This window comes from Gymnoscopelus microlampas (assembly GCF_963454915.1).
Source record: "Gymnoscopelus microlampas genome assembly, chromosome: 4".
Classification (NCBI taxonomy): domain Eukaryota; kingdom Metazoa; phylum Chordata; class Actinopteri; order Myctophiformes; family Myctophidae; genus Gymnoscopelus; species Gymnoscopelus microlampas.
The window spans coordinates 2,239,038-2,265,001 of record NC_139941.1 but is presented as its reverse complement, the minus strand read 5'-3'; the positions used below and the strand labels follow the sequence as shown (position 1 = coordinate 2,265,001).

General features: G+C 42.5%; 1 protein-coding gene across 1 annotated transcript; it reads left to right on the top strand.

The window, feature by feature from the left end:
* Positions 1–442: 442 nt before the first annotated feature.
* ankrd34bb (ankyrin repeat domain 34Bb) lies at positions 443–23,691 on the top strand (the record flags this gene model as incomplete). The annotated part of the gene is made up of 8 exons (XM_084054340.1): positions 443–645; positions 11,608–11,756; positions 12,539–12,805; positions 14,330–14,628; positions 18,410–18,560; positions 19,275–19,449; positions 21,826–21,986; positions 23,327–23,691. 8 exons carry the CDS (start codon positions 443–445, stop codon positions 23,689–23,691), a joined length of 1,770 nt encoding a protein of 589 aa, XP_083910466.1.
* Between the last annotated feature and the right edge of the window lie 2,273 nt (positions 23,692–25,964).

Sequence of the window (25,964 nt, the reverse complement as noted above, 5' to 3'; positions counted from 1 at the left end):
TATCGTATACTTCCGGAAAAAACCTAGAACACATCACTGCCTTAATGGCAACAAACAAGCCATGGGTTTATTTGGGTTTTTAATCCTTTTAGCATTATTTTGTATGAATCTGTGAAATGTTCATAGCCAAGCGTAGTCCTCTACTAACCATTTCATCCATTGAAAACGCGATAGCGTAAACCCACGGCCAACGCGCATGTCGTTCAGGGAATGATTATCGTATACTTCCGGAAAAAACCTAGAACACATCACTGCCTTAATGGCAACAAACAAGCCATGGGTTTATTTGGGTTTTTAATCCTTTTAGCATTATTTTGTATGAATCTGTGCCACCGTGCCTTTTTTTGCAAACTGTTGTGTTTTCAGCGATGAATTGAGGAAATACCCGCTGAATCCATACAATGGAGCTGTGCCTGGAGTAGTACCAGCCCTGACCAGCAGGATGTCAGAGTGCAGCGAGGTTCGCACCGACGGCAACTCTCTGCTGAAAGCCGTGCACCTGAGCCGCCTGCGCCTCACCAGGCTCCTCCTGGAGGGCGGGGCTTACATCAACGAGAGCAACGACCGCGGCGAGACGCCCCTCATGGTGGCCTGCAGGACGCAGCACGCCGACGCACAGAGCGTCCCCAAACACAAGATGGTCCGGTATGTTCTGTCACCAGTTGTGAGAAAAGTATACTCACATGTTTTACTTTACGTAAAAAGTATCAATACTGCAATGTAGAAATACTCATGTATAAGTCCGGAATTCGAAATTGACTTGGGTAAAAGTACAAAAGTAGTGGTATCAAAAAGTACCTAAAGTAAAAATACTCATTATGCAGAATGTCCCAATGTATAAAAATCGTCAAACGTCAAAGTCAAATGTATAAAAGTCGTTTGAAAACAGCAGATCTACAAGCTCACAATGTGTCACATCGCGACGCATTGTGAGCTTGTAGATCGGCTATTTTCAAATGGCCGAAATATACATAAGGCTGAAGTGGTTAATGTATGTTTTGTAATAATAATGACAATCTACAAAGTAATTAGTAACTCGTTTTCAGATAATTGTAGTGGAGTAAAAGTACAATATTTGCTTCTGAGATGTAGTGGAGTATAAGTAAAAGTATTGGAAATTGGAGTACAATTTTGAGGTATTTGTACTTTACTTAAGTACAGTTCTTGAGGACATGTGCTTAGTTACTTTCCACCACTGGTCCTGTCACGATCATTCGCAACCTTTTACACTTTTACACAACGACAGTCTTTCGCTGTGACGCCATGCTGTGGAAAACACGCCCATAGGCTAGCTCTGCAGGACGTGCTGTGATTGGCTAGCGAGACACATGATGAAATTAACTTCAAATTTCGCAGATGAGCTGTGATTGGCTAGCGAGAAGCATGATGAAATTAATAATAATGTAAAAAATGTAAGCACGTCACTTTGCAGGACGTGCTGTGATTGGCTACCGAGACGCATGATGAAATTAATAACTCATAAATATCACCACTCACTTCACACTGGGTGTGATTTTTTTTAAATCTCTGGGACCCTAATCGTCACTGTAAAATCCTCAGTGTTTATGTAACTCTGAGGGCGTACAAATGGAACCAAATGGACCCGTGAGAGTTACAGACCCGTATAAGGGTCCGTTTGGACCCCCGGTGATCCCTGGACCCAAAGTTGAGAAACTGCCCTATCGTATTCATAGAACCATGTCCTCTTTTCCAATAATTGACAACTTAGTCTTAATAGGCTCTATGCACAGCAGCCATATTATCACTTCTTTCACAGGTGTTACCAATGATACTAATGAAGGCTCTGTTCCATTTAGTGTAGCACAGTGGTTTCCACGACCTCCATAACTCTGAGAGTGTACAAATGGAACCAAATGGACCCTTACGGGTCCATTTGGTAGAACGGTTGTGAGGTTGTAGGTCGTCTATTTTCAAATAGCCAACATATATAAATATGCACATTGTTTAATGGACGACATATTTATAGGTTTGAAGTGCTCATGTGGCCTATTATAGTCGCTTCTTTTGGCCTCGTTTTCATAGACCAAGTTGCTTATTCTTCTCGCACAATCTGGCAACACTGCTCACGTTCCGACAGAGAGCTCCGTTCCAACCATAGACTACAGATGTGCCACTTCAAAACTTCACATGTCCTGCCATCGCCAAGACAGTACATTTTCAGGGGATTCCCAGGGCAATAAGAGGGACAAAGAAGGGCATTTAAAATGCTGAATTATTTTGATGATCACTGCTTTTATGATGCTAATTAATTTGAGCAACTGGTCAAATCACCTTTCGCCTCATAATGAGTCTGACACCTTCTTAAACACACATTCTTTTGTTCTCATGTATATGGATGTCTGTTGAAGGGAAAAACGGGGGTGTGTAGTGACAACTTCTTTTCAGGGGCAAAACAGTGCATTTTAAGGGCAGAAAAGGGAGGAAAAAAATGCATTTTCAGGGGACTTTCAGGGAAAGAACAGTAACGTGTGAAGTTTTGAAGTGGCACATCTGTATATAATGAGATGGACAAAGCCACTCCCCTGCTTTCTACAAACCGAAAATTAAGCCGATTGTTCCAAGACTGTAGGTCCGCCATCTTTCAATATCGTGTCATATCGCGTCATATCCTGCAGAATGAGACCAGACCATTATTGGTTGGGTAGCTTGTCAATCAAGAGTGGGGGCGGGGAATGAATGCTATTGGTTGTGTAGCTTGTCAATCAAATCATCCCGCCCCTCCTAGAGAATAGCCTACTTTATCGTCAATTTTAAAATAAATGGGACCATAATTTAGCAAAACGCACATCATGATGATTGAAAGGAGACTTTAAACTAGTAGTCGGGGATCCACAGGCCCAAAAGCTCTTGAAAATGGGTTGAACCTGTGACCTGTGTCATGCGATACTTTTTTTTGGTGTTTTTTCTATTCATTTGGTCATTAAGGTGCACAGAATGAGAGGCCTGCTCTGCTGGAAACATCGCGAAAAAAAGTTATGGCCATTTTTGTATAATGAAGCCTTTATTTTTTTGCTCATTTTCGCCTATTGTAAAAAACTAGGTTTCTTTTATTAAAGTGCTCAGTAGGTTGTGTAGGCTGTCAATAAATGATTCCCAGATACACAGAACACATATGTGAACAACACCAAGTCCAAAAATACACTCACAAAGCCTTTCCAAATGATTTATAGACATTATTGGTACCAAAAATGCACCCGTTTTTTGCATTTTCCCCAATACTTTCATCTATTAAAATCAACCCTAAATTAAAGGAACTGTGGTGACTTTATTACCCTTATGCTCAAAATTCCCAGAGCCTTTTTTTCTTCTTGAAAACACCTGTACCTCCACAAAAGAAACGTGTAACACAACAATCCCTGGGGCCTTCTCAGCCATTTCAGACCAAGGATAGCCACCTGACTCTCAAAGATCGTCAGAGGAGTCGTTCCCTGGTTGGAGTCGATACAGAGCCTAAGCCCATGTCGGAATGGCGACATGTAACCTAATGGGTTTCATTGCGCGCATACTGGTTCTTATAGTCGGGGATCCACAGGCCCAAAAGCTCTTGAAAATGGGTTGAACCTGTGATGTCATGCTATACTTTTTTTTTGTGTTTTTTCTATTAATTTGGTCATTAAGGTCCACAGAATGAGAGGCCTGCTCTGCCGGAAACATCGCGAAAAAACGTTATGGCCATTTTTGTATAATGAAGCCACAGAATGAGAGGCCTGCTCTGCCGGAAACATCGCGAAAAAAAGTTATGGCCATTTTTGTATAATGAAGCCTTTATTTTTTTGCTCATTTTTTTTTTGTGTTTTTTCTATTAATTTGGTCATTAAGGTCCACAGAATGAGAGGCCTGCTCTGCCGGAAACATCGCGAAAAAAAGTTATGGCCATTTTTGTATAATGAAGCCACAGAATGAGAGGCCTGCTCTGCCGGAAACATCGCGAAAAAAAGTTATGGCCATTTTTGTATAATGAAGCCTTTATTTTTTTGCTCATTTTCGCCTATTGTAAAAAACTAGGTTTCTTTTATTAAAGTGCTCAGTAGGTTGTGTAGGCTGTCAATAAATGATTCCCAGATACACAGAACACATATGTGAACAACACCAAGTCCAAAAATACACTCACAAAGCCTTTCCAAATGATTTATAGACATTCTCTTGCGCATGGGTGGATTTCACATTGCTCAGAATTTCCTAAACGCAATTGGGCATTTCATGCAGGCAACTGGAATCGAAGACATCATGGTAGAAGCTGATGTTTGTGTCCGTGGAACAGCAAACAAAACCATCAGTGGGAAAGACTACTACGCAATGCTGCGTGCCCACAGTATGGTACATGCAGCCATGTTTGCCCTACACTGGGAAGCAAGTTCCAAATGGCTAATCATTGAAGAGAAGGACCTGGAGTGGATATCTGCACTTACCATCAATGTCCAGCTACTCCTAGATGCCCTTTCAGAAAAGGATGAGGAGAAGGCATCTTCTGCATGTGCTGATGCAACTGACCAGCTGAAGGAGCTGTCATGTTTGATGACTGAGTTTGATGACACATGTACTTCACCTACCTCAAAGCTCTGGCTACAGTAGATGGACATGGTGATGATTCTGAAGCGGTTCATCCATGCTGAGCGTGCAGGCCTGTGGGAGGAACACCTGGCTGAAGTAGAGAGGATGTTACCATACCTTGTAGCTGCTGGCCACTACAAGTATGTATCCTGCCTGCCCCACTACTTGGAAGCCATGAGAAGCCTACCTACACTGGCTCCGGACATCCATAGAGAATTCAAGGATGGGAAGTTTACTGTGCATCAAACTGAAGGTCGTTTCAATGGTGTCTGGACAGACATGGCACTTGAGAAAACATACAACCGTGATGCCAAAACAAAACTCTTCACTGGCATCAGTCAGCAGCCAGCAGCCATGGAGAAATACTTGCGCGCTCTTCCGTGTCTGACAGCGGTTTCAGAGCAGACAAAGGCTATGGTACATCTGGACACCAAACACCATGAAGACTCCAAAAGCCAAGGACAAAAGGACACAGAAACTGTTCTGAAAATAACAGATGTAGTCAAAAACCAGATGATCAATCCCTTCATATGTGAAGAACAGGAGCTGCTTAACATTTCAACTGGCCACAAATCTGCATCTAAAGACTTGGTGTACGCCCGTGAAAAAGGATTGGAGGCACTGGCTGCAGCAAGAAGAACATGACAGTGAGAAAATAGCTCCAATGAAACTTACCACATTTGCAGCAAAGACAAAAAAGCCAATGTCCATGGCGCTCAAAGCCAAGAAGGTCTACAAGGAAGAGAGTGCTGTTGTCCGAAACCTGTACTTTGTGCAGGACTTGGATGAAGACAAGAATGTAGAAGTCTTCGGTCATGAGTGGACAAGTTGCCCAGCCTCCCTGTTTGAGCCAGATCCATCCCTTGACCAAGGTTATGCCATGCGAAAAGGGAATAAGGCTGACTACTTGGCTGCAATCAAGACATCCCTAGGCAGTTCATGGTGTGAAGTGGACAGATTGCCACCATTCGACAAGCCTGTTGTAATGGTGGTTGATGCCATGGCATTCATCCAGCGTCACCAACATCTTGGTTGCAGCACCTTCCATGAACTGCAAGTAAAATACCTGAAGCAGCTCCTTAGTGGTATCCCAGACAACTGTGACTGCATCCACTTTGTTGGTGATCGATATGATGTCTCTCCAGCTGAAAGTCTGAAAGGCGAGGAACGAGAGAAGAGAATGAAGACTTGCCCCAGCAAGATGAAGGAGTACAAGCCACATGATACTCTTGCCTTACCTGAATGGAAAGGCTTTGTTCAAAATCCACTGAATAAAGCAAACCTGTTGAACTATATGGGAGAAGCATGGACTGCTCAGCACAAATCACTTCCTGCTGGATGCACACTTATTCTGGGTGGACCTTTCCGTGATCCTAGTCGCACTGTTCTGTTATCAGCAGATTGTCAGGTTGAGCTTCCAGAACTGTCCTGTGAGAAGCATGAGGAGGCAGATACCAGGATGTTTGCCCACATTGCATACTCAGTAGAAAGAACATCTGCACCACGAACGGGCTGTAGTTGTGGCTACTGACACAGATGTGATCATGATGTGTATATTACATCACACACATGGATGGCCTACAGGAGCTATGGGTAAAGAAGATAGATATCTACCTACCTGCTCATGCAATTGTGGATGCCCTGGCAGTGAAGTATGATGTTGAAGCTTCCGATCTTTCATCCATACTCCTCAGCACCTACATACTGACTGGATGTGACACAGTGAGCTATCTTTACAGAAGAGGAAAAAGACATGCCTACAAAGCTGCCGTTGATCACCTGAAAGACCTTCTGCCTCTGTGCCAATACGGTGACTCTGGGGAAAGTCTGGATGTTACACAAGATATTGTGACAGCGGCTAGAGTCTAGCCGCTAGACGATACATGGCTTCACTGTATGAGAGGAGTGACTTCAGTGGTAACTTGGATGCACTGCGAGCCCATCTTTTTGGCAACATCAAAGGAGACATGCGTTGCCTTCCACCTACTGAAGATGCCTTCCAATTACACCTTCTCAGAGCCCTGCATCAGTTGGTTGTATGTAAGAGGGCACACATGTCTCAGCCAATCTACCCTGTGGCAACCAACTTTGGCAGAGAGCTTGTCAATGGTAAGCTGGTGGCAACAATGATGCTGAAGGATGCAAAACCTGCACAATACAAGCGCACCAAATATTGCCACTGCAAGAAAAGCAAGTGTGCCAGAGGATGCTCCTGTGCAAGAGCCGGTGTCAAGTGTGTCATTGCCTGTCTCTGCACTGGGGACCCCAAAAAATGTTCACAAGTTGAACTCACACTCGAAGACAGTGACAGTGAGTGAGTTGATTAGTTAGTTGTTTTCATTTTCCTGATCATTTTCATTTTCGTGATATTAGACATGTCATAATCTTTATTTTATTCAGCCAATGTTTAATTTCCTTTTTTGAGCTGTGCTCCTGGAAGGAGTTTAGCTCCAAGCGTCATGGGACGTTTAGCATGTATGTACGCCAATCAAGATCAAGGATAGCAATTTCATCACTATGACATCACAACAGAGACAATATATATTAGTATTCATGAATAGCACAGCTCACTTCACACTAGGTGTGATTTTTCAACTAACATAAAGAATCAGCTGTGCACATCTGTTTATTTTATAATAAAAAATACTTGTGTTTTGAATTTGTTGTGTTACACGTTTCTTTTGTGGGGGTACAGGTGTTTTCAAGAAAAAAAAAGGCTCTGGGAATTTTGAGCATAAGAGTATTAAAGTCACCACAGTTCCTTTAATTTAGGGTTGATTTTAATATTTTTTTTTGTGGAATGTGACTATAATTGATGAAAAGAATGAGACATTGGCTGATGTCATAACCCATGGAAAAGTTGATTACTATTGAAGTAAAGATGAAAGTATTGGGGAAAATGCAAAAAAAAACGGTGCATTTTTGGTACCAAAAATGGCTATAAATCATTTGGAAAGGCTTTGTGAGTGTATTTTTGGACTTGGTGGTGTTCACATATGTGTTCTGTGTATCTGGGAATCATTTATTGACAGCCTACACAACCTTTTGAGGACTTTAAGAAAATAAACCTAATTCACATCACACGGTCAAAAAATAAAGGCTTCATTATACAAACATGTCCACAACTTTTTTTCGCGATGTTTCCGGCAGAGCAGGCCTCTCATTCTGTGGAACTTAATGACCAAATTAATAGAAAAAACACAAAAAAAAAGTATAGCATGACATCACAGGTCCTCTCAAATTTTCGGTGACTGGATCCCCGACTATAGCGACTGGAGAAGCATATAGAATTTATGACACTTTTTATTACGGTAAGAAAATCTAGTCTAAAGTTTGTCAAAAAACCCATTCACTTGCGTTAAAATTAATTCTTTCTGACACCGCAGGTCGGCGCAGGGTAAAACAACGCCACTCTGGCCATTCATAAGCTTCCGTGTTGGCCTCATCGTAAATATCCAAGCCTTGGCCCTTGGTTCCAACAGAGTCTGACATGAACTCTGCAGCCGCACCGTGGGGATTTTACATTGAGCACACACACCCGATGTTTGGCTTCTAACTTAGCTCTGGACTTTAATTGTCTTTCAATAAAAACACATTTGATAGACATACAGTGGGGCAAATAAGTATTTAGTCAGCCACCATTGTGCAAGTTCTCCCACTTAAAAAGATGAGAGATTCCTGTAATTTTCATCATAGTTATACATCAACTATGAGAGACAAAATTAGGAAAAAAAATCCAGAAAATCACATTGTCTGATTTTTAAAGAATTTATTTGCAAATTATGAGGAAAATAAGTATTTGGTCAATAACAAAAGTTCATCTCAATACTTTGTTATATACCCTTTGTTGGCAATGACAGAGGTCAAACGTTTTCTGTAAGTCTTCACAAGGTTACCACACACTGTTGCTGGTATGTTGGCCCATTCCTCCATGCAGATCTCCTCTAGAGCAGTGATGTTTCGGGGCTGCCGCTGGGCAACACAGACTTTCAACTCCCTTCAAAGATTTTCTATGGGGTTGAGATCTGGAGACTGGCTAGGCCACTCCAGGACCTTGAAATGCTTCTTACGAAGCCACTCCTTCGTTGCCCGGGTGGTGTGTTTGGGATCATGGTCATGCTGAAAGACCTAGCCACGTTTCATCTTCAATGCCCTTGCTGATGGAAGGAGGTTTTCACTCAAAATCTCACGATACATGGCCCCATTCATTATTCCCTTTACACGGATCAGTCGTCCTGGTCCCTTTGCAGAAAAACAGCCCCAAAGCATTATGTTTCCACCCCCATGCTTCACAGTAGGTATGGTGTTCTTTGGTTGCAACTCAGCATTCTTTCTCCTCCAAACACGAGAAGTTGAGTTTCTACCAAAAAGTTCTATTTTGGTTTCATCTGACCATATGACATTCTCCCAATCCTCTTCTGGATCATCCAAATGCTCTCTAGCAAACCTCAGACGGGCCTGGACATCTACTGGCTTAAGCAGGGGGACACGTCTGGCACTACAGGATTTGAGTCCCTGGTGGCGTAGTGTGTTACTGATGGTAGCCTTTGTTACTTTGGTCCCAGCTCTCTGCAGGTCATTCACTAAGTCCCCCTGTGTGGTTCTGGCATTTTTGCTCACCGTTCTTAAAAAAATAAATAAATAAAAAAGATCCTACGGGGTGAGATCTCGCGTGGAGGAATGGGCCAACATACCAGCAACAGTGCGTGGTAACCTTGTGAAGACTTACAGAAAACGTTTGACCTCTGTCATTGCCAACAAAGGGTATATAACAAAGTATTGAGATGAACTTTTGTTATTGACCAAATACTTATTTTCCTCATAATTTGCAAATAAATTCTTTAAAAATCAGACAATGTGATTTTCTGGATTTTTTTCCCCTAATTTTGTCTCTCATAGTTGATGTATAACTATGATGAAAATTACAGGCCTCTCTCATCTTTTTAAGTGGGAGAACTTGCACAATGGTGGCTGACTAAATACTTTTTTGCCCCACTGTAAGTATCACCTACATGTTACTGATTAGAGATTATTTTATATTTTTGTAATCAATTCATTATTTCCTGCGTAATCGATGAATAAAATTGAGGTGTGTAAATTGGAACATTGCATTGCGCGATGCTTAACTTGCCTTCTTTAAATAAATTAAATAGACTACCATCTTATATAAACACAATTGGCACAAGGAATTGACACTCTCCCTTCAGCTGATTATAGTAAAATTAGAATCACAGAGATTTGTTGACAATGATAGCCTGTAGAGAGAGGTGTGCTCTTTTAACAGGGATTTTGCTGTAGGCTGCGGCTTTGTGGGTGGATAAAAAAAAACACCTTCACTTTGGTGGGTAACGCACAAAGTAACGTAGTAGCGTAGTGTCATTTTAATAATATATTACAGCTTCTCCTTGTAGTAATGCGTTATGACTGTAATGCAATGTAATGTAATTAATGCAAGAACAATGCCTTCCATTTGAGCATGCTAACTTCATGTTGAAGTTATAGGGTGCATGTTGCGACGCCTTGGGAGCTTGAAGATTTTCAGCGAATGTTGGCTTATCATGCTTTGCCCATAGGGGTGTCCTCAGCAAAGTGTTTATATAGCATCAAAATCAGATTAACCACTTTTAGCTGGTCAAAATCTGGTCAAAATATTTTCAGATGGGGTTTTATTTTGACATGGAAACGTTTGAGAACCACCAACCCAATCCGGGAACGCATCTCTGTCATTTAAGATTTATTTCGCTATTCAAAAATAGCAGATATACAAGCTCATGTATATCTGCTATTCTTTTTTAAAATCTTTGAATATACATCTTTAAGCAAACATTTTAACTCAAATCTTTGCTTCTGGGGATTCTTCAAAAAAAAAATGTTTTTTTTATAACAAGTGGTGCTCAAATGTTTTCTTGTCAAGGACCCCCCCCCCCCCCCCCATCTCAAAATATTTTGTCCCAGGGACCCCCAGAAGCAAATATTGGAGTTTAAAAAAATTGCTTTAAAAATATATGTATATTCAAAGAATGGCACAAATTATCAAGATTTTTCAAAAATAGCAGATCTACAAGCTCACATGAGCTTGTAGATGTGCTATTATTGAATAGCCAAATCAATCTTAAAATGAGACGGATGCTTTCCTCCCGGTATAAATGGGTTAATGCAAGAACATTGCCTTCCATTTGAGCATGCTAACTTTATCTTGAAGATGTAGGGTGCATGTTGCGACGCCTTGGGAGCTTGTAGATTTTCAGCAAATGTTCGCTTATCATGATATGGCCACAGGGGTGCCCAACACGTTTTAATTGTCTCCACCAGGCCGAAAGGCATGGCGAGAGAGTATGTTTTACCCCCTGTCCGTCCGTCCGTGTGTCCGTCCGTCCGTCCGTCCGTCCTGTCCGTGTGTTACCAGCTAATCTCCGGCACCGTTGGCCCGGTCGCTCCGAAACTGTGCACACACACTCCCTGGATGCCAATTCAGAACCTCTGCCATGTTATAGCGCCACCAGGAGGCCAATTTGTGCAAAACCCATTTTTTTTATATTACTCCTACAGATTTTATCCAAACGTCATGCAAATCGGTACACAGTATGTCTATAGTCATGTGATCAACACGGATCTGTCCGATTTCCCATATTCCATCCTCATCATTGCCTAAGGTTGGCTTCCAAAGTTTGCAGGGTTGGTCCGTTTTGAACAAAAAGCCTCAAAGTATACACGCAGCTTGCGATTTCCTTGAAATTTCACACGCACATTCCCACTAGGCCGAGGAAGAAATGCCACCCTTTTCACATTGGCCTGTTATAGCGCCACCAGCAGGTCTAACTTAGCAAAACACATTTTTGGAATAAATGCAGTGAATGCAATGTCAATGCAAGAATAAATGGCACGGTTGGCACCCTTTCACATTGGCCTATTATAGCGCCACCAGGAGGCCAGAATAACGTACCTGACCTGGCGGAGACCTGTGCTCCGAGGAGCACTTTTTCTAGTTTGACATGAAAACGTTTGAGAAGCTTGTCCACGTCTGTCTCCTGGAAGGTATCTGTTGGAGAGCGGCGCCGACCCAAACATCCAGGACAAGACAGGGAGGACGGCCTTGATGCACGCCTGCCTCCGACAGGCCGGGGCCGAGGTTCTGTCTCTGCTGCTGAACAGCGGCGCTGACCCCAGTCTGGAAGACCACGCCGGTACCGTACGCCTGGAACAATCCATGATTTTCTTAGACATTATTCTATTGATTACTTTTTAGATTAATCGAATAACCAAGAAGTGGCTATATTGACATGCCCAAAATTGTATTACAATTGATTGTTTTAATAAAAGGTGCAGTAAGTGATACTTTTGGTTATAACATGTGTTAAATAGCTCTATATTTTGAGAGCAATCATTGCTATAGAGAACTGTTTGGGTCGCGGACCAATTGTTATGGGTAAATATCATTTTTTTCCCGCTTCCTACATTTGAAAACACTCAACTTTTCATCAATTAAAAACAATTTTACAACAGGGGTCTCTCCGTCTCTCAATTTGGGATACCAATTTCATCCAGTCAGGAGAGAGAACTCATACAGAATACAAACACGTGAAATTGGAAGTAATGATTTCTAACACAATATATATTTAACTTTTTAACAAAAAAGCTTTGAACCTGAATATCCCTTAAGCACCTTTAAATGATTGATTATTGATATATTTATATATTTTTTAATGATCGATTAAATCAATTTGTTTGACTAAGGACCCTATCTTGTGCGCCGCCTTACCCCATTTTTTTATTTTGACTATTTTGGAAAACGTCTGGAAAGAGTTCAAACAGCCGATCTACAAGCTCACGACATGTCGATGTAGATCGTCCATTTTCACTATCTAAAAATGTTATTCAAAATAGCAAAACATGGCAAAAAAGTTTAGGCATAAGGGATAAGGCGGCGCGCAAGATAGGGCCCTAACTTTTCAACCCTTACGCGCAGGCTCGTCTGCTCTGGTCTACGCCGTCAACTCCGGCGACAAGGAGGTCCTCCGAGTTCTGCTGGACGCCTGCAAGGCCAAGGGCAAAGAGGTCATCATCATCACCACGGACAGGCTGCCCTCTGGCGGTCACATGACCAAACAGTACCTCAACGTGCCCCCGCCCCCTGACCTGGAGGAGAGACTACATTACCCAGCGGCACCTTGTTGCACGATGTCTCCTTCTGACATCCAGCTGCACGCGCCACCACAAGAACCACACGCAAAGCGTAAGGGGCAACTTCTGATGTTTACATACTATTCCAATGGTCTAGGCCGTCAGGGACCCCTATAGGGCAGTGCAGGTTCTCAAACTTGTTCATGTCAAGGACCCCCAAATTGATACATAATTAGTCAGATTCATAAGAGTTCATTTGGTTCCTATAGCTGGGGACCCCCTGGAACCCCGTCAAGGACTCCTGAGGCCCCGGACCCCACTTTGACAACCACTGCCCTTGGCCTAGAAGTTCCTCATAGTTAGGTGCCTACCATTAGTACCATATTTAGGTGCCAAATCATTTTTAGATTTATTTATTGAGCGGTGTAGCCGCTCCTATAAGTGGGTTTGGGACCCATCTGTGGTGAGAGTTTTTCTTTCTGTCGTGAAAATGTGTCTTTCGCTGTACTGTGATTGGCTGATTGGTATTCAGACCCTTTGCTCAGTACTGTGATTGGCTAGCGAGATGCATGATGAAATTAATAACCTATAAATAGCACCACTCACTGCTTCCATCACTGTGATGATGACCACTGTTGTTTTTAAATAGCACCGCTCACTTCACAGTGGGTGTGATTTTTTTTTATCATCCACTTCAGAGAAAGCTTTTTTTTATTTCTTTTTTATAGTTTTTCATAATTTGTTTCATTTTCCCCAAAAATAAAAAATAAAAAAAGTAATTGAAAAACCCGCCCCCCTCACGCATTGGGCCAATATCAGTCACCAGAACCAAGGACGTGTGTCCTCAATGAATCTAACATGGTTAAAATGGAGTTTAATGTTACAATGGGTTTGTATGAGAAGGGGGCATGTCTGATAAAATGAATAGCAAATCTCTAAACATTGAATTAAGCAACTTAAAAACTGTCTGGTGGGCTCACAAAAGCCTGAGTAGACGATAAAATTATCCCAAAAATGTAAAAAAGAAAGTGAAATATCCCTTTAAGTGGTTAAATGTCAAAAAAGGGGGGGGACATTAATTTAAACGACACTGATGATAGTGCCGTCAAACAAATCTATGAAGCTATCTATGAAATCTATGAAAAATTAATCTGCAACACAATTTTATACAATACAGTATGTAGTGGGGGGGTCCCTGCTTCATCTCTCTCTCAGCTAAAGTGGTCCTTGGCCTGAAAAACCTTGAAGACCCCTGTACTAGTCCACATCTAGACAACAATACTTCACTGAAAGCTTGTATCTCCGTATTTAAAATGTTAGTTTTTTCTTGAAATTATTAACGATGTGCAACACGTAGTTGTGAGCTTGTAGATCTGCTATGTTCTAGTGATGTGAATGTTCTGCTTTATCTAATCTATCTCACGATTATCTTTTTTTATAGTAAACTTTTTTAAGAATTTAAGAATCACTATTTTTACATTAATCGATTTTTTCCAACACTCCTACTTTCACTATTTTAAAATGTTTATTTATTTTTATTTTTATAATTATAATAAAAAAAGAACGGTTTTGGACATTTGTTCCACGCAATCGATATTCAGCATTCACAATGTTCTGTCGCCCATGCCTTTTCCAGCAAACGCTTGTCCTCCCCAATTCGGAAGCCCCCTTATGGGCCTCAGAGACCCCAAAGGTTCGGCCAGCGGACCACCACCACCATGCCTGGTGGTGGTGGCGCCGTCCCAGCCCGGCTCTCCCACCCGGGGGGACCCCCGTCCGTCACCACCAGGTGGTCCTGGCGGGGTGAACAAGCTCCTCAACCTCCAGAGGCTGCCCTCAGAGCCCAGGCTGAAGATTCCTCCTTCCCTTCAGATTCAGCAGAACCAGAACCAGGCCTCCTCGCTGACAGAGGAGCTGAAGGTCATGTCTCCCGAGGTACTAGGCTTGACACAATTCGTTTCTGTTGGCAGTGGTGGAAGAACTACTCAGATATTTTACTTAAGTAAAAGTACAGTATCAATACTGCACTGTTAGAAATACTCTGCTACAAGTGAAAGTCCGGATTTCGAAATGTACTAAGTATTGGTATCAAAAATGTACTTAAAGTACCAAAAGTTAAAGTACTCATTATGCTGAAGGTCCCTTTACACAAGTTTTCAAATGTATAACATTTAGAAGAATCCTTTGAAAATAGCAGATCTACAAGCTCACAATGCATTGTGAGCTTGTAGATCTGCTATTTTCAAATGGCCAAAATGTATATAGGGCTTATGTGGTCAAGGCATGTTTTCAAAATCTACAAAGTAACTAGTAACTAATGTTTTCAAATAATTGTAGTGGAGTATAAGCATAATATTTGCCTTTTTACATGGTTTGGTTGAATGCTTGATTCTGATTGGTCAATCGCTAAATTCAGCGGTGTGTTATTTCTGAATAATAACTGATGAGCTCAATAACAGACCGCTGTCTAATGAAAGACTCAGAGCACCTGCTGTACTTCTTCAATGTTATGCTGTATCCAACATGGCAGCAATGAAAACACAACACACAATGTCATTTACAACTAAACATTGCTCTCAAGAATGTTTTTGAAGACATTTGAAGCGAAAAATAGACAATGTAGTAACCGAAAATGCATTCTATTTGATGAACTACACTTCCTTGTTTTCCGAGGCGACCGTGTCCGCCCAGCAAAACAATTTCATTACCTTAAAGGCAATGTAGGGAACATTAAGCCTAAATTTAAAAAATATTTATATACAGTGGGTACGGAAAGTATTCAGACCCCCTTACGTTTTTCACTATTTGTCATATTGCAGCCATTTGCTGAAATCCTTTAAGTTAATTTTTTTTCCCTCATTCATGTACACACAGCACCCCATATTGACAAAAAAACACAGAATTGTAGAAATGTTTGCAGATTTATTAAAAAAGAAAAACTGAAATATCACATGGCCATAAGTATTCAGACCCTTTGCTCTGACACTCATATATTTAACTGAGATGCTGTCCATTTCTTCTGATCATCCTTGAGATGGTTCTACACCTTCATTGGAATCCAGCTATGTTTAATTACATTGACTAGAAGCTCGGCCGCCCTTCGGGCGGCCGAGCGTCTAGCCCTTCGGGTTGCCGAGGGTCTAGTCGGGGACCGGCCAACACAGGAACGATGTAAATAGGGAATGAATGCTCCACCCTTTAAATCAGGGAAAGGCAAAAACCTGTCTATATAAGACCGTACAGCTCACAGTGCATGTCAGAGCAGATGAGAATCATGAGATCGAAGGAACTGCCCGAAGAGCTCAGAGACAGAATTGTGGCAAGGCACAGATCTGGCCAAGGTTACAAAATAATTTCCGCTGCACTTAAGGTTCCTGAGAGCACAGCGGCCTCCATAATCCTTAAATGGAAGACGTTTGGGACAACCAGGACTCTTCCTAGAACTGGCCGTCCGGCCAAACTGAGCAATCGGGGGAGAAGAGCCTTGGTGAGAGCGGTAAAAAAAGTACCCAAAGATCACTGTGGCTGAGTTCCAGAGATGCTTCGGGGAGATGGGAGAAAGTTCTAGAAAGTCAACCATCACTGCAGCCCTCCACCAGTCAGGGCTTTATGGCAGAGTGGCCCGACGGAAGCCTCTCCTCAATGCAAGACACATGAAAGCCCGCATAGAGTTTGCCAAAAAACACATGAAGGACTCCCAGAGTATGAGAAATAAGATTCTCTGGTCTGATGAGACCAAGATAGAACTTTTTGGCCTTAATTCTAAGCGGGATTTCATGTGTCTTGCATTGAGGAGAGTCTTCCATCGGGCCACTCTGCCATAAAGCCCCGACTGGTGGAGGGCTGTAGTGATGGTTGACTTTCTAGAACTTTCTCCCATCTCCCCAAAGCATCTCTGGAGCTCAGCCACAGTGATCTTTGGGTTCTTCTTTACCGCTCTCACCAAGGCTCTTCTCCCCCGATTGCACAGTTTGGCCGGACGGCCAGTTCTAGGAAGAGTCCTGGTTGTCCCAAACGTCTTCCATTTAAGGATTATGGAGGCCACTGTGCTCTTAGGAACCTTAAGTGCAGCGGAAATTATTTTGTAACCTTGGCCAGATCTGTGCCTTGCCACAATTCTGTCTCTGAGCTCTTCGGGCAGTTCATTCGATCTCATGATTCTCATTTGCTCTGACATGTACTGTGAGCTGCACGGTCTTATATAGACAGGTTTTTGCCTTTCCCAAACAAGTCCAATCAATGTTATTAAACATAGCTGGATTCCAATGAAGGTGTAGAACCATCTCAAGGATGATCAGAAGAAATGGACAGCATCTCATTTAAATATACGAGTGTCACAGCAAAGGGTCTGAATACTTATGGCCATGTGATATTTCAGTTTTTCTTTTTTAATAAATCTGCAAACATTTCTACAATTTTGTTTTTTTTTTGTCAATATGGGGTGCTGTGTGTACATGAATGAGGAAAACAAAATAACTTAAATGATTTTAGCAAATGGCTGCAATATGACAAATAGTGAAAAATGTAAGGGGGTCTGAATACTTTCCGTACCCACTGTATATATTTTTTGCATTTTTTTCCCCTCTATCAGCCACTATATAATCATGCTGGGGTGTTTTCCTGCATTGAAACACAGGCCTCTTTCTGAAAACCCTATTTTCCCTATTGTTGTTGTTGTTGTTATGTTTGTCCGGTACGTAAGGAAGTCTATGGAAGTCTATGGAGGCCCTGGTGGCCGGGAAACCAACTGCACACACATAAACAATGCAGGGAAAATAGGGTTTTCAGAAAGAGTACTGTGTTTCAATGCAGGAAAACACCCCAGCATGATTATATAGTGGCTGATAGAGGGGAAAAAATGCAAAAAATATATATATAAATATTTTTTTAATTTAGGCTTAATGTTCCCTACAATGCCTTTAAGCAAGGAAATACTTTGTTTTGTTGTTATACTATTTTTGGGTCAATGTATTAATGTATTTATTAAGTAGCCGTGTAATAAGCGGGATAATTGTCGCCGAGGTGTTGTCAACCTGAAGGGGGTTATAACAACGACAATTATCCCTTGCATACAGATTGGAAAAAATGTTATTGTATTCATTAAATTCGTAAAGTTACCGCTTTAAGTGATTCATCATACAGTATCTGAAATAGGCTCTATGCACAGCAGCCATATTGTAAAGAAATTGGGCCCTTCCTTATTTCCTTCACAGGTGTTACCAATGATACTAATGAAGGCTCTGTCCCATTTAGTGTAGCACAGTGGTTCTCAAACGTTTGAATTTCAAGGACACCCATAACTCTGAGAGTGTACAAATGGAACCAAATGGTTACGGGTCCATTTGGTTCCATTTGTACACTCTCAGAGTTACACACCCGTAAGGGGACATTTGGAACCCCCTCAAGGAACCATGAGGGTCCTTGGACCACACTTTGAGACCCACTGGTGTAGCACAGTGTTTCCAGTGAGCCAACATGTACAATATCAGCACCCTGACTCTGTTTGACCAGAATGGAACAGAGCCTTCATTAGTATCATTGGTAACACCTGTGAAGGAAGTTACACTATGGCTGATGTGCAGAGAGCCTATTCTTGTTCACAAAGCCCAACATTCAAACAGAAATGTTATTTTGATTCACGTTCCAATGTTCAATGCCAAAAAACAATGAAATCAATGACACGTTATCATTAACCAAAATGTGTTGGCGGTGACAGGATGATCCGTCGTTCAGGGTGAGCAGCCACGGTGGTGCCCATGGGGGGAGACCCCCTGCCGTCTCGCGTCACCACAGCATCGACGTCAAAGACGCCACTGGGCTTCTGAAGGCTCTGGGCCGCTCGGCTGAAAGCCAGGCCACTGGAGGAGGTAAGGGCCTATCACAAGAGTGTCCTGACGTCACTCCCGCTACCCCATAGGGAAATCTTACATTGCATCATCTAAGATTTCCCTATGGGGATTTTCATTAGAAAAAAACTAATGCCGTACACGACCCAGGGGGATAGCGGCCTCTAGTGGCAGTAATGTCAGCCTGCTCTATTACATAACGCGGTTGACATGCAGACGCCCATCTACAAGCACACATCTCGACTTATAAGTTAAGTTTCGGTTTCGGACCATGATGGAGGCGCGCAGTCTCAAGCCACGTGAAGCACCACCGAGCGAGCTTAAGCGAGCGAGTTGCCGTGCTGAACGCTGTGACATTCGCTTGAGCCTACTCAGTGCCGTCCGAGTTATGTACCGATAGGCATAGAATTGTGAATCATGTTGTGGGGACTGCTCTGCCTCCGTTAGGTCAGTATCTCCTGATTCCGCCCAATGAATCGTCTGATAAATCGTGGGTAGGTCAGAATCTCTCCTACTTCGCCCATTCAATGGTGGTCTGATAAATCGCGGGTAGGTCAGTATGTCGCCTACTTCGCCCATTCAATGGTCTGATAAAATGTGATAATCTCCCATTCAATGCATTGATAGCATTCGAAGCCGGTGAATAATTTGATTATTGTTTTAGTAATTTCTTTGGATATTTAAGTTATTTGTCATAACTGCCCTGTGCAATGTTTTCCTCAACTAAAATGTCAGCTCTAGGAGGTGTGAAGAGAGGCCTGCTGGGTAGAAAGATGTCATACGACAGCACAGCCACCAGTTCGGCGTCTCACCCAAACCTCCACCCGGACGACGGTTGCCCCCGTCCCCAAGAGACTGCGGACAAAGGCTCGTCGGAATGCCTTCCACACCTCGCTGTGTCCAGTCTGAGGTAGAGCTGCAACTAACGATTCTTTTATTAGTGATTGTTCTATCGATCAATCAATCAATCTTTATTAAGGACACATGGTCCAGAGCAACATGAAAAATAACATACAAAGACAAACAAAGGCGGTTTAGTTAGTAATAGTTCACATCATACATTCCTATACAGCAATACAATACATACTCAAAAATTATGATGTTGTCGGTAGAATCAGACTAACCTGAATCCGCCAGATGGAAGGAGCTTGCTTCACACATTTGTTTCACAACCTACTTCCATCTGGGATCTCGGTAGCCCAACCGCTGAAGAGGGCGATCCCTTTTTTCAAGCTACTTGGCAGGTGATTGGATGAGACCGTCTGTCTATCACCGTCTGGACGAGCTAACTCTTTAGTGTCTACACGACATATAGTAGCTGCGCAACTTGTAGTGTTGTTGTTTGTGGTAGCGTTCCTGGTAGCGGCCAGGATGAATAGTGAAAGAACTACATGGAACAGGTGCTACTCAGGCACGTCACACCCGGTCCAATCTCGGAACCCAGAGACACACTGAAAAGGAAAAACAGCGACTTCTGCTGTTCGTCCTCCTCAGTGTGACTCTGGGCCAATGCTAACGAAGGACCTGTGCGCAAGGAAACAGGGTTTAAGTCTGCCTTCATCGCTCCACTTCCGGTGGTGAGCTTGCGTTTTCATTCCGACTAGATAACATTTCTACACGGAACACTAACACCACTTCTCCCAGAGAACATGGATGGTTTTGGTTATAAGCCCACTTGTTTCTTTGATGAAAGAGTAAGTTCAAATGTGAACATCTTTCCGTAGTTGTCTGCTCCGCGGACGCTATTGTCAGGGCCGGACTGGGACCAAAATTCAGCCCTGGCATTTTGGTCCGAAGCGGCCCACCACCCCCCGGGCCGTTTTGTCAACGGGGGGGGGGGGGGGGGGGGGGGGGGGGTTTGCACTGCTTCAGCCCAGCCCTGCTGCACATGAACTCTGCAGCCGCACTGAGGCCCCTACTGGAAAGCATCCCAGCCCAAACATTAACGTAACTAATAATTGGGCCGCGCGACCCGGAAATTACCGTAATAATCCTAAAACGGGAGCGAAAATATTTTTTCCAAAAAAAAAAAAAAAAAAAAAAAAATTTTTTTTTTTTTTTGGGCCCAGTGGCCCACTGGCCCAGCGGCCCACCGGGCATTTGCCCGGTACGCCAAATGGCCAGTCCGCCCCTGGCTATTGTTAAATTAGTTTCGGTTTAAGTTTCGAGTCGGGAAGGATGACGGACACGTGAATCCCGCCCACTACATTTGATTGGATAAAGCGCGGCCTGCTTCCTGATCTGAAGCCACGCCCACTCCCACACAGTGTGTACACGTTCTGACGAAACTTCAAGACAGATTCCAACGCAGTGTAGAATCTGTTCTTGAGAGATTACACCCGGTCTCGCCAAGATCCCGCCCGTAGCTGCCGCTGATTGGGTCGACTGCAGGGCACGGGTCGGCGTAAACTTAAGTCAGGTTAGAATCAGACAGCCTACATGTAACAGAGTGGTTCACTACCTCGGCCTGATGGCCTGAAAGTCTAATATCTCCCCCGAGCGATGGGGATAGTCCTTTGGCTTAGTGGTTATGATGTTGGCTTTCCACGCGGGAGACCCGGGTTCGGATCCCGGTCGTTACAATGGTGCCGTGACCCGCATCGGGTTCCCCCGTGGGAGGAGGTCAAAAGGGGGGGTGTAACAGAGTGGTTCACTACCTCGGCCTGATGGCGTGAAATTCTAATAACTCCCCCGTGCGAGAGGGATATGCCTTTGGCTTAGTGGTTAAGATGTTGGCTTTCCACGCGGGAGACCCGGGTTCGAATCCCGGGCGTCACATACATTCATCAACAAATTGATGAACATCCTTTTATTTTTAGCAGTGCAAAATTTGTTTTTTGGGACATTTTTGGAGGCTTTTCGTGTCCAAAATAGGGGATCTATGAGATCAATAGGCTCTATGCACAGCAGCCATATTGGGAATTAATTGGGTCCCTTCCTTACTTCCTTCACAGGTGCTCTGTTCCATTTAGTGTGGCATAGTGGTTGTCTTATTTTCAAGGACCCCATAACTCTGAGAGTGTACAAATGGAACCAACTCCATTTGTACACTCTCAGAGTTACACACCCACGATAAGGGGCCATTTGGGAACCAAAATGGAGTGTTTCTAGTGAGCCAACATGCACGATATCAGCACCCTGACCAGAATGGAACAGAGCCTTCATTAGTATCATTGGTAACACCTGTGAAGGAAGTAAGAAGAAGCCCAATTTCTTTCCAATATGGCTGCTGTGCATAGAGCCTATTAAATCGATTATTTTCGATGAACTGCTCCACCCCTGATAGGAACGTGGTCCGAAGGCGGAACATCGGGATGGACCACTACAGCTCCGACTCCCAGCTGCCACAGTTCGAGCACCGAGAGGACGGGTCCAAGAGCACCGCGGGGGCCGGAGCGGGCCTGGAAAGACGCAAACTGGTCAACAGCAGATCTTCCCCCCTTACAGGTAGAGTTGGTCCAATACAGACACCCGTATCGGAAATGCGTCCGATAATGCCTAAAATGCTGGTATCGGTATTGTTGTATACGCAATGCACCGATCCTCTGTATCGACCTGTACGCCGTAATTGGTATGAGGAAGGAGCAAAAAAATCGTAAATAGAAAATTAAATAGCTAATCAAACTACTGGATTTAACTGATTACAAAAAATCTGGGGTCAAGTATTGATTTTTTTTAAATACAATTATGGATTATCAATATGTTGGGCTTGTCATTATAGGTGAAAAACTAAAATAGTTAAAATAGCCCACAACATATTATGAGCTTGTAGATCTGTGATTTTTGTAAGACACCGTTGTACAACGAAGTATAAAATAGGTGGTTAATCAATTACGAAATAATATAATATTTTATATTATACAATATATCGTTGCTGTCTGGCAGAAACCAGCCAACTCCATTTTGACGCTTTTGAACACCCTTTACGCGTTTGCTCGTTGGTAAAAAATATTGAACCAATGAAAAGTATTAAAAAGCACTTCTGACAAAACCAGCTAACTCCATTGGATCCTCAAACTTTCTGCTAAACCAGCTAAGTCCACCAAAGGGGGGTGGAGTTAGCTGGTTTTCTGACTCCAGGCTCCACCCCCTTTTGACCCCAACCTCATTGTGAGCTTGGAGGTCCATTCAGCTGTTCTTATCAATGATGAACAAAACCTCCTAACTCCACTTTTTGTTTTGTTTTTGTCATTTCCTGAAAAATGAACATTTTGGAGTTAGCTGGTTTCTTCCCGACAGCAGAGATATAATATTTTATATTATACAATATAATAAAACATATATATTTAAAGAGCTGGTGCCATGTTTTTGCACCTTTTCTGTTTTTCATGTGTCTATGAGGTTGATAGAACTTCATTAAGCCCCCCGGTGGTGGTTTTATGGTGTTTTATGTCTTCTCTGACTATTTGGAGTTTCTTCCTGGAGGCTGAAACCTTGAGGGTCAAACGTGCCAATAGAGAAACAGTGCTTTAGTGACATAGTAAAAACATACCCTCCCCCTCATTATCATAACACAACAGGTGTGGGAATGAGGAGGAGGAGGGACTAGGACAGGTGGGTGGTGCTAAGGTGGTGGAGGAGGTGCTAAGGTAAGAACCAGGTATACTTAATGAACTGGAGGCGTGTCCGCATAAAAACATAATTTTAACAATTTCTGTACACTTTTTTGAAAAAAATCGTCCTCCTAGTATAACCATAATACCTGATGATTATGTTTTAGGGGGGGGGGGTCACTGAAAATCACGGCACCCCGTCTTTAAAAAAATCATGCTTCATGCTACTTTCAGGATCCAGGGAGTCCCTGGAGAACGCTGTCCAGAGACGGAGTGGCACCGCTGGGCTGGAGCGCAGGGGATCGGGGGCCCTCCTCCTGGATCACATCTCTCACACTAGACCCCACTATCTGCCTCCGCTGAACCCCCACGCTCCCATACCGGACATCGGGGTCAGCCCTGCCTCTGCTTCTGGCCACTTCGGTGGAAGCAGCAAGGCGTTGAACGGGGTTGCGGCGGCGGGTTCGAAACCCACCATCCAACCCTGCGCCCCTTCCTTCCCGAGGGATCTGAAGGTCAAGAACTTGCTGAGGCGTCACTCCATGCAAACGGAGCAGCTCAAGCAGCTGGTCAACTTTGAGGAACTTTTTGGTCACTAGAAACGGTGGTTTCTCAACCTTTTCTGGATCTGGGCCCACTTGAACATCCTGAAAGTGTTTTCAGAGCATGTGTATTTTAACCCATTAAGACCGGGAACACATCTGTGTAACCACTTCATCCATATTTTATACTTTGGGCTATTGAAAAATAGCAGATATACAAGCTCATAGCACGGCACAGAGTGCCGTGCTATGAGCTTGTATATCTGCTATTTTTATTAAAATCGTGAACATTTATGCAAATCTTTGAATAATATGTTTTTTAAAGGGAGCATTTATAACTCAAATATTTGCTTCTGTGGGTCCCTGGAACGAAATATTTTGAGTTGGGGGTCCGCGGCCAAATACACATAATTTTAGGGGTCCTTGACCTGAAAAGGTTTGAGAACCGCCGAAATAGAAACATACGTTTTTCAAAAAACTGTTAGGATTTAGAAGACATTTGTAGAATCCCCAGAAGCAAAGATTTGAAATATATATGTATATTCAAAGATATGCACAAACATTTTCTTTTTAATAGCCAAATAAATCTAAAAATGACAGATTCTTTCCTGGTCTAAATGGGTTAATGATCGAGCAATCGATTGTTTTCCGGCTAGGATCGATGGAACCAACGTAGTATACTTTAAGTTGCTATTTGTCGGTATCACAACGAAAACACGTTTCAAGGTTTTAAAGAAGAAAAAAAAAAGTAATATTTTTATATTAATGTTGTATTTATCATTCAATTCTTAGTGTTTGCCAATTATTCGGGGGCCCAGTTGCAATACCGTTGTGGTCCATCAGTGGGCCCCGTCCCACCGGTTGAGAATCGCTGCACTGGAAGATGGAATTGCATTTACCAAGTGTAAACATACTGTTGCTAAAGCTACATGTCAACCTGTTATATCTGTGATATCATCTAATGGCACATTTTCAACCAAGCTTCGATGCTGCAGTGCTCTCTTTGATACATTCATCAGTACTTTTGAAGAATCATGAGCCTGCTCGCATTACTTTAAGTTATATTTGCACAAAAAAAAACAGAGGGTCTATATAATTAGCTCAAAAAATAAACATTTTGACTGCATCGAAAATTATAAATCAAATTTTTGTTTATTTTTTATTTAGCACCCACATAAAGCCATCACCCTGTGATGGTTTGAATATGGAGAAATACTGTCTAATTCACGCTTCGGATCTAATCCCATAGTAGTACTAAAATGTTCCCTCCATTGAGAATCTAGAGAGGATAGTTCCTATCTACCGTACAACCAACACTGCTTCTTCAATTGTAGTTGGAACACTAAACGTGCTAGTACTGCGTCACTTTAGATGTCTTTGGCTATTAAAACATAGCAGATATACAAGCTCATAGCACAGAGTGCCACGCTATGAGCTTGTAGATCTGCTATTTTAAAAAAAAACAATCGTGAAAATGTGTGCAAATCTTTGAATATATATATAAATTATATACAGTTGTAACTCAAAACTTTGCTTCTGGGGGTCCCTGGAACATTTTGAGATGGGGGTCCGCGGCCACATACATTTTGGCCGGTCCTTGACAAGAACCTCTGATTATAGCAACAAAACGATCAAATCTTAGGATTTAAAAGACATTTGTAGAATCCTCCAGAAGCAAAGATTTGAGTTACAAATGTTGGCTTCAAAAAAATAAAAATAACACATATAAATTCAAAGATTTGCAAAAAACGATATTTTTTTTTTTTGCAGATCTACAAGCTCATAGCGCAGCACTCAGTGCCGCACTATGAGCTTGTAGATCTGCTATTTTTGAATAGCAAAAAGTATGAAATAATGGTTATAGCTAAACATCTAAAATGACACAGTATGCGTTACCTGTCTTAATGGGTTAAAAAAAAAGGAATGACTGACATAATTTTCCCCAATAATATATTTATTATGTATTCAAAAATAATGAGTGGAGTGTGAGAGAAAGGAACATGTTTGGCTGACATGACCACACAGTATAATGATAAAGCATAATCATTTAAATGAGACATCGAGACAATCATATTTCTATGATTGCACTCTCTATGGATAAAAGTGTAAACTATATGGTTCACTTTGAACCCGAAATGATTATCTGGCTAATGGTGATATTTTAATGTGATCTAAATGCAGTTCTGCACATTTAGTTGTGCGTTATCTGGTACATTGCTCTCAATAAACCTTGCATCGACAACTCTGCTTTGAGGCATCATTTATAATTTGTTACAAATGTATCACTTGCATCACCTTTAATGTTTTGGGGTAGACTTAAAGTCAGTTCA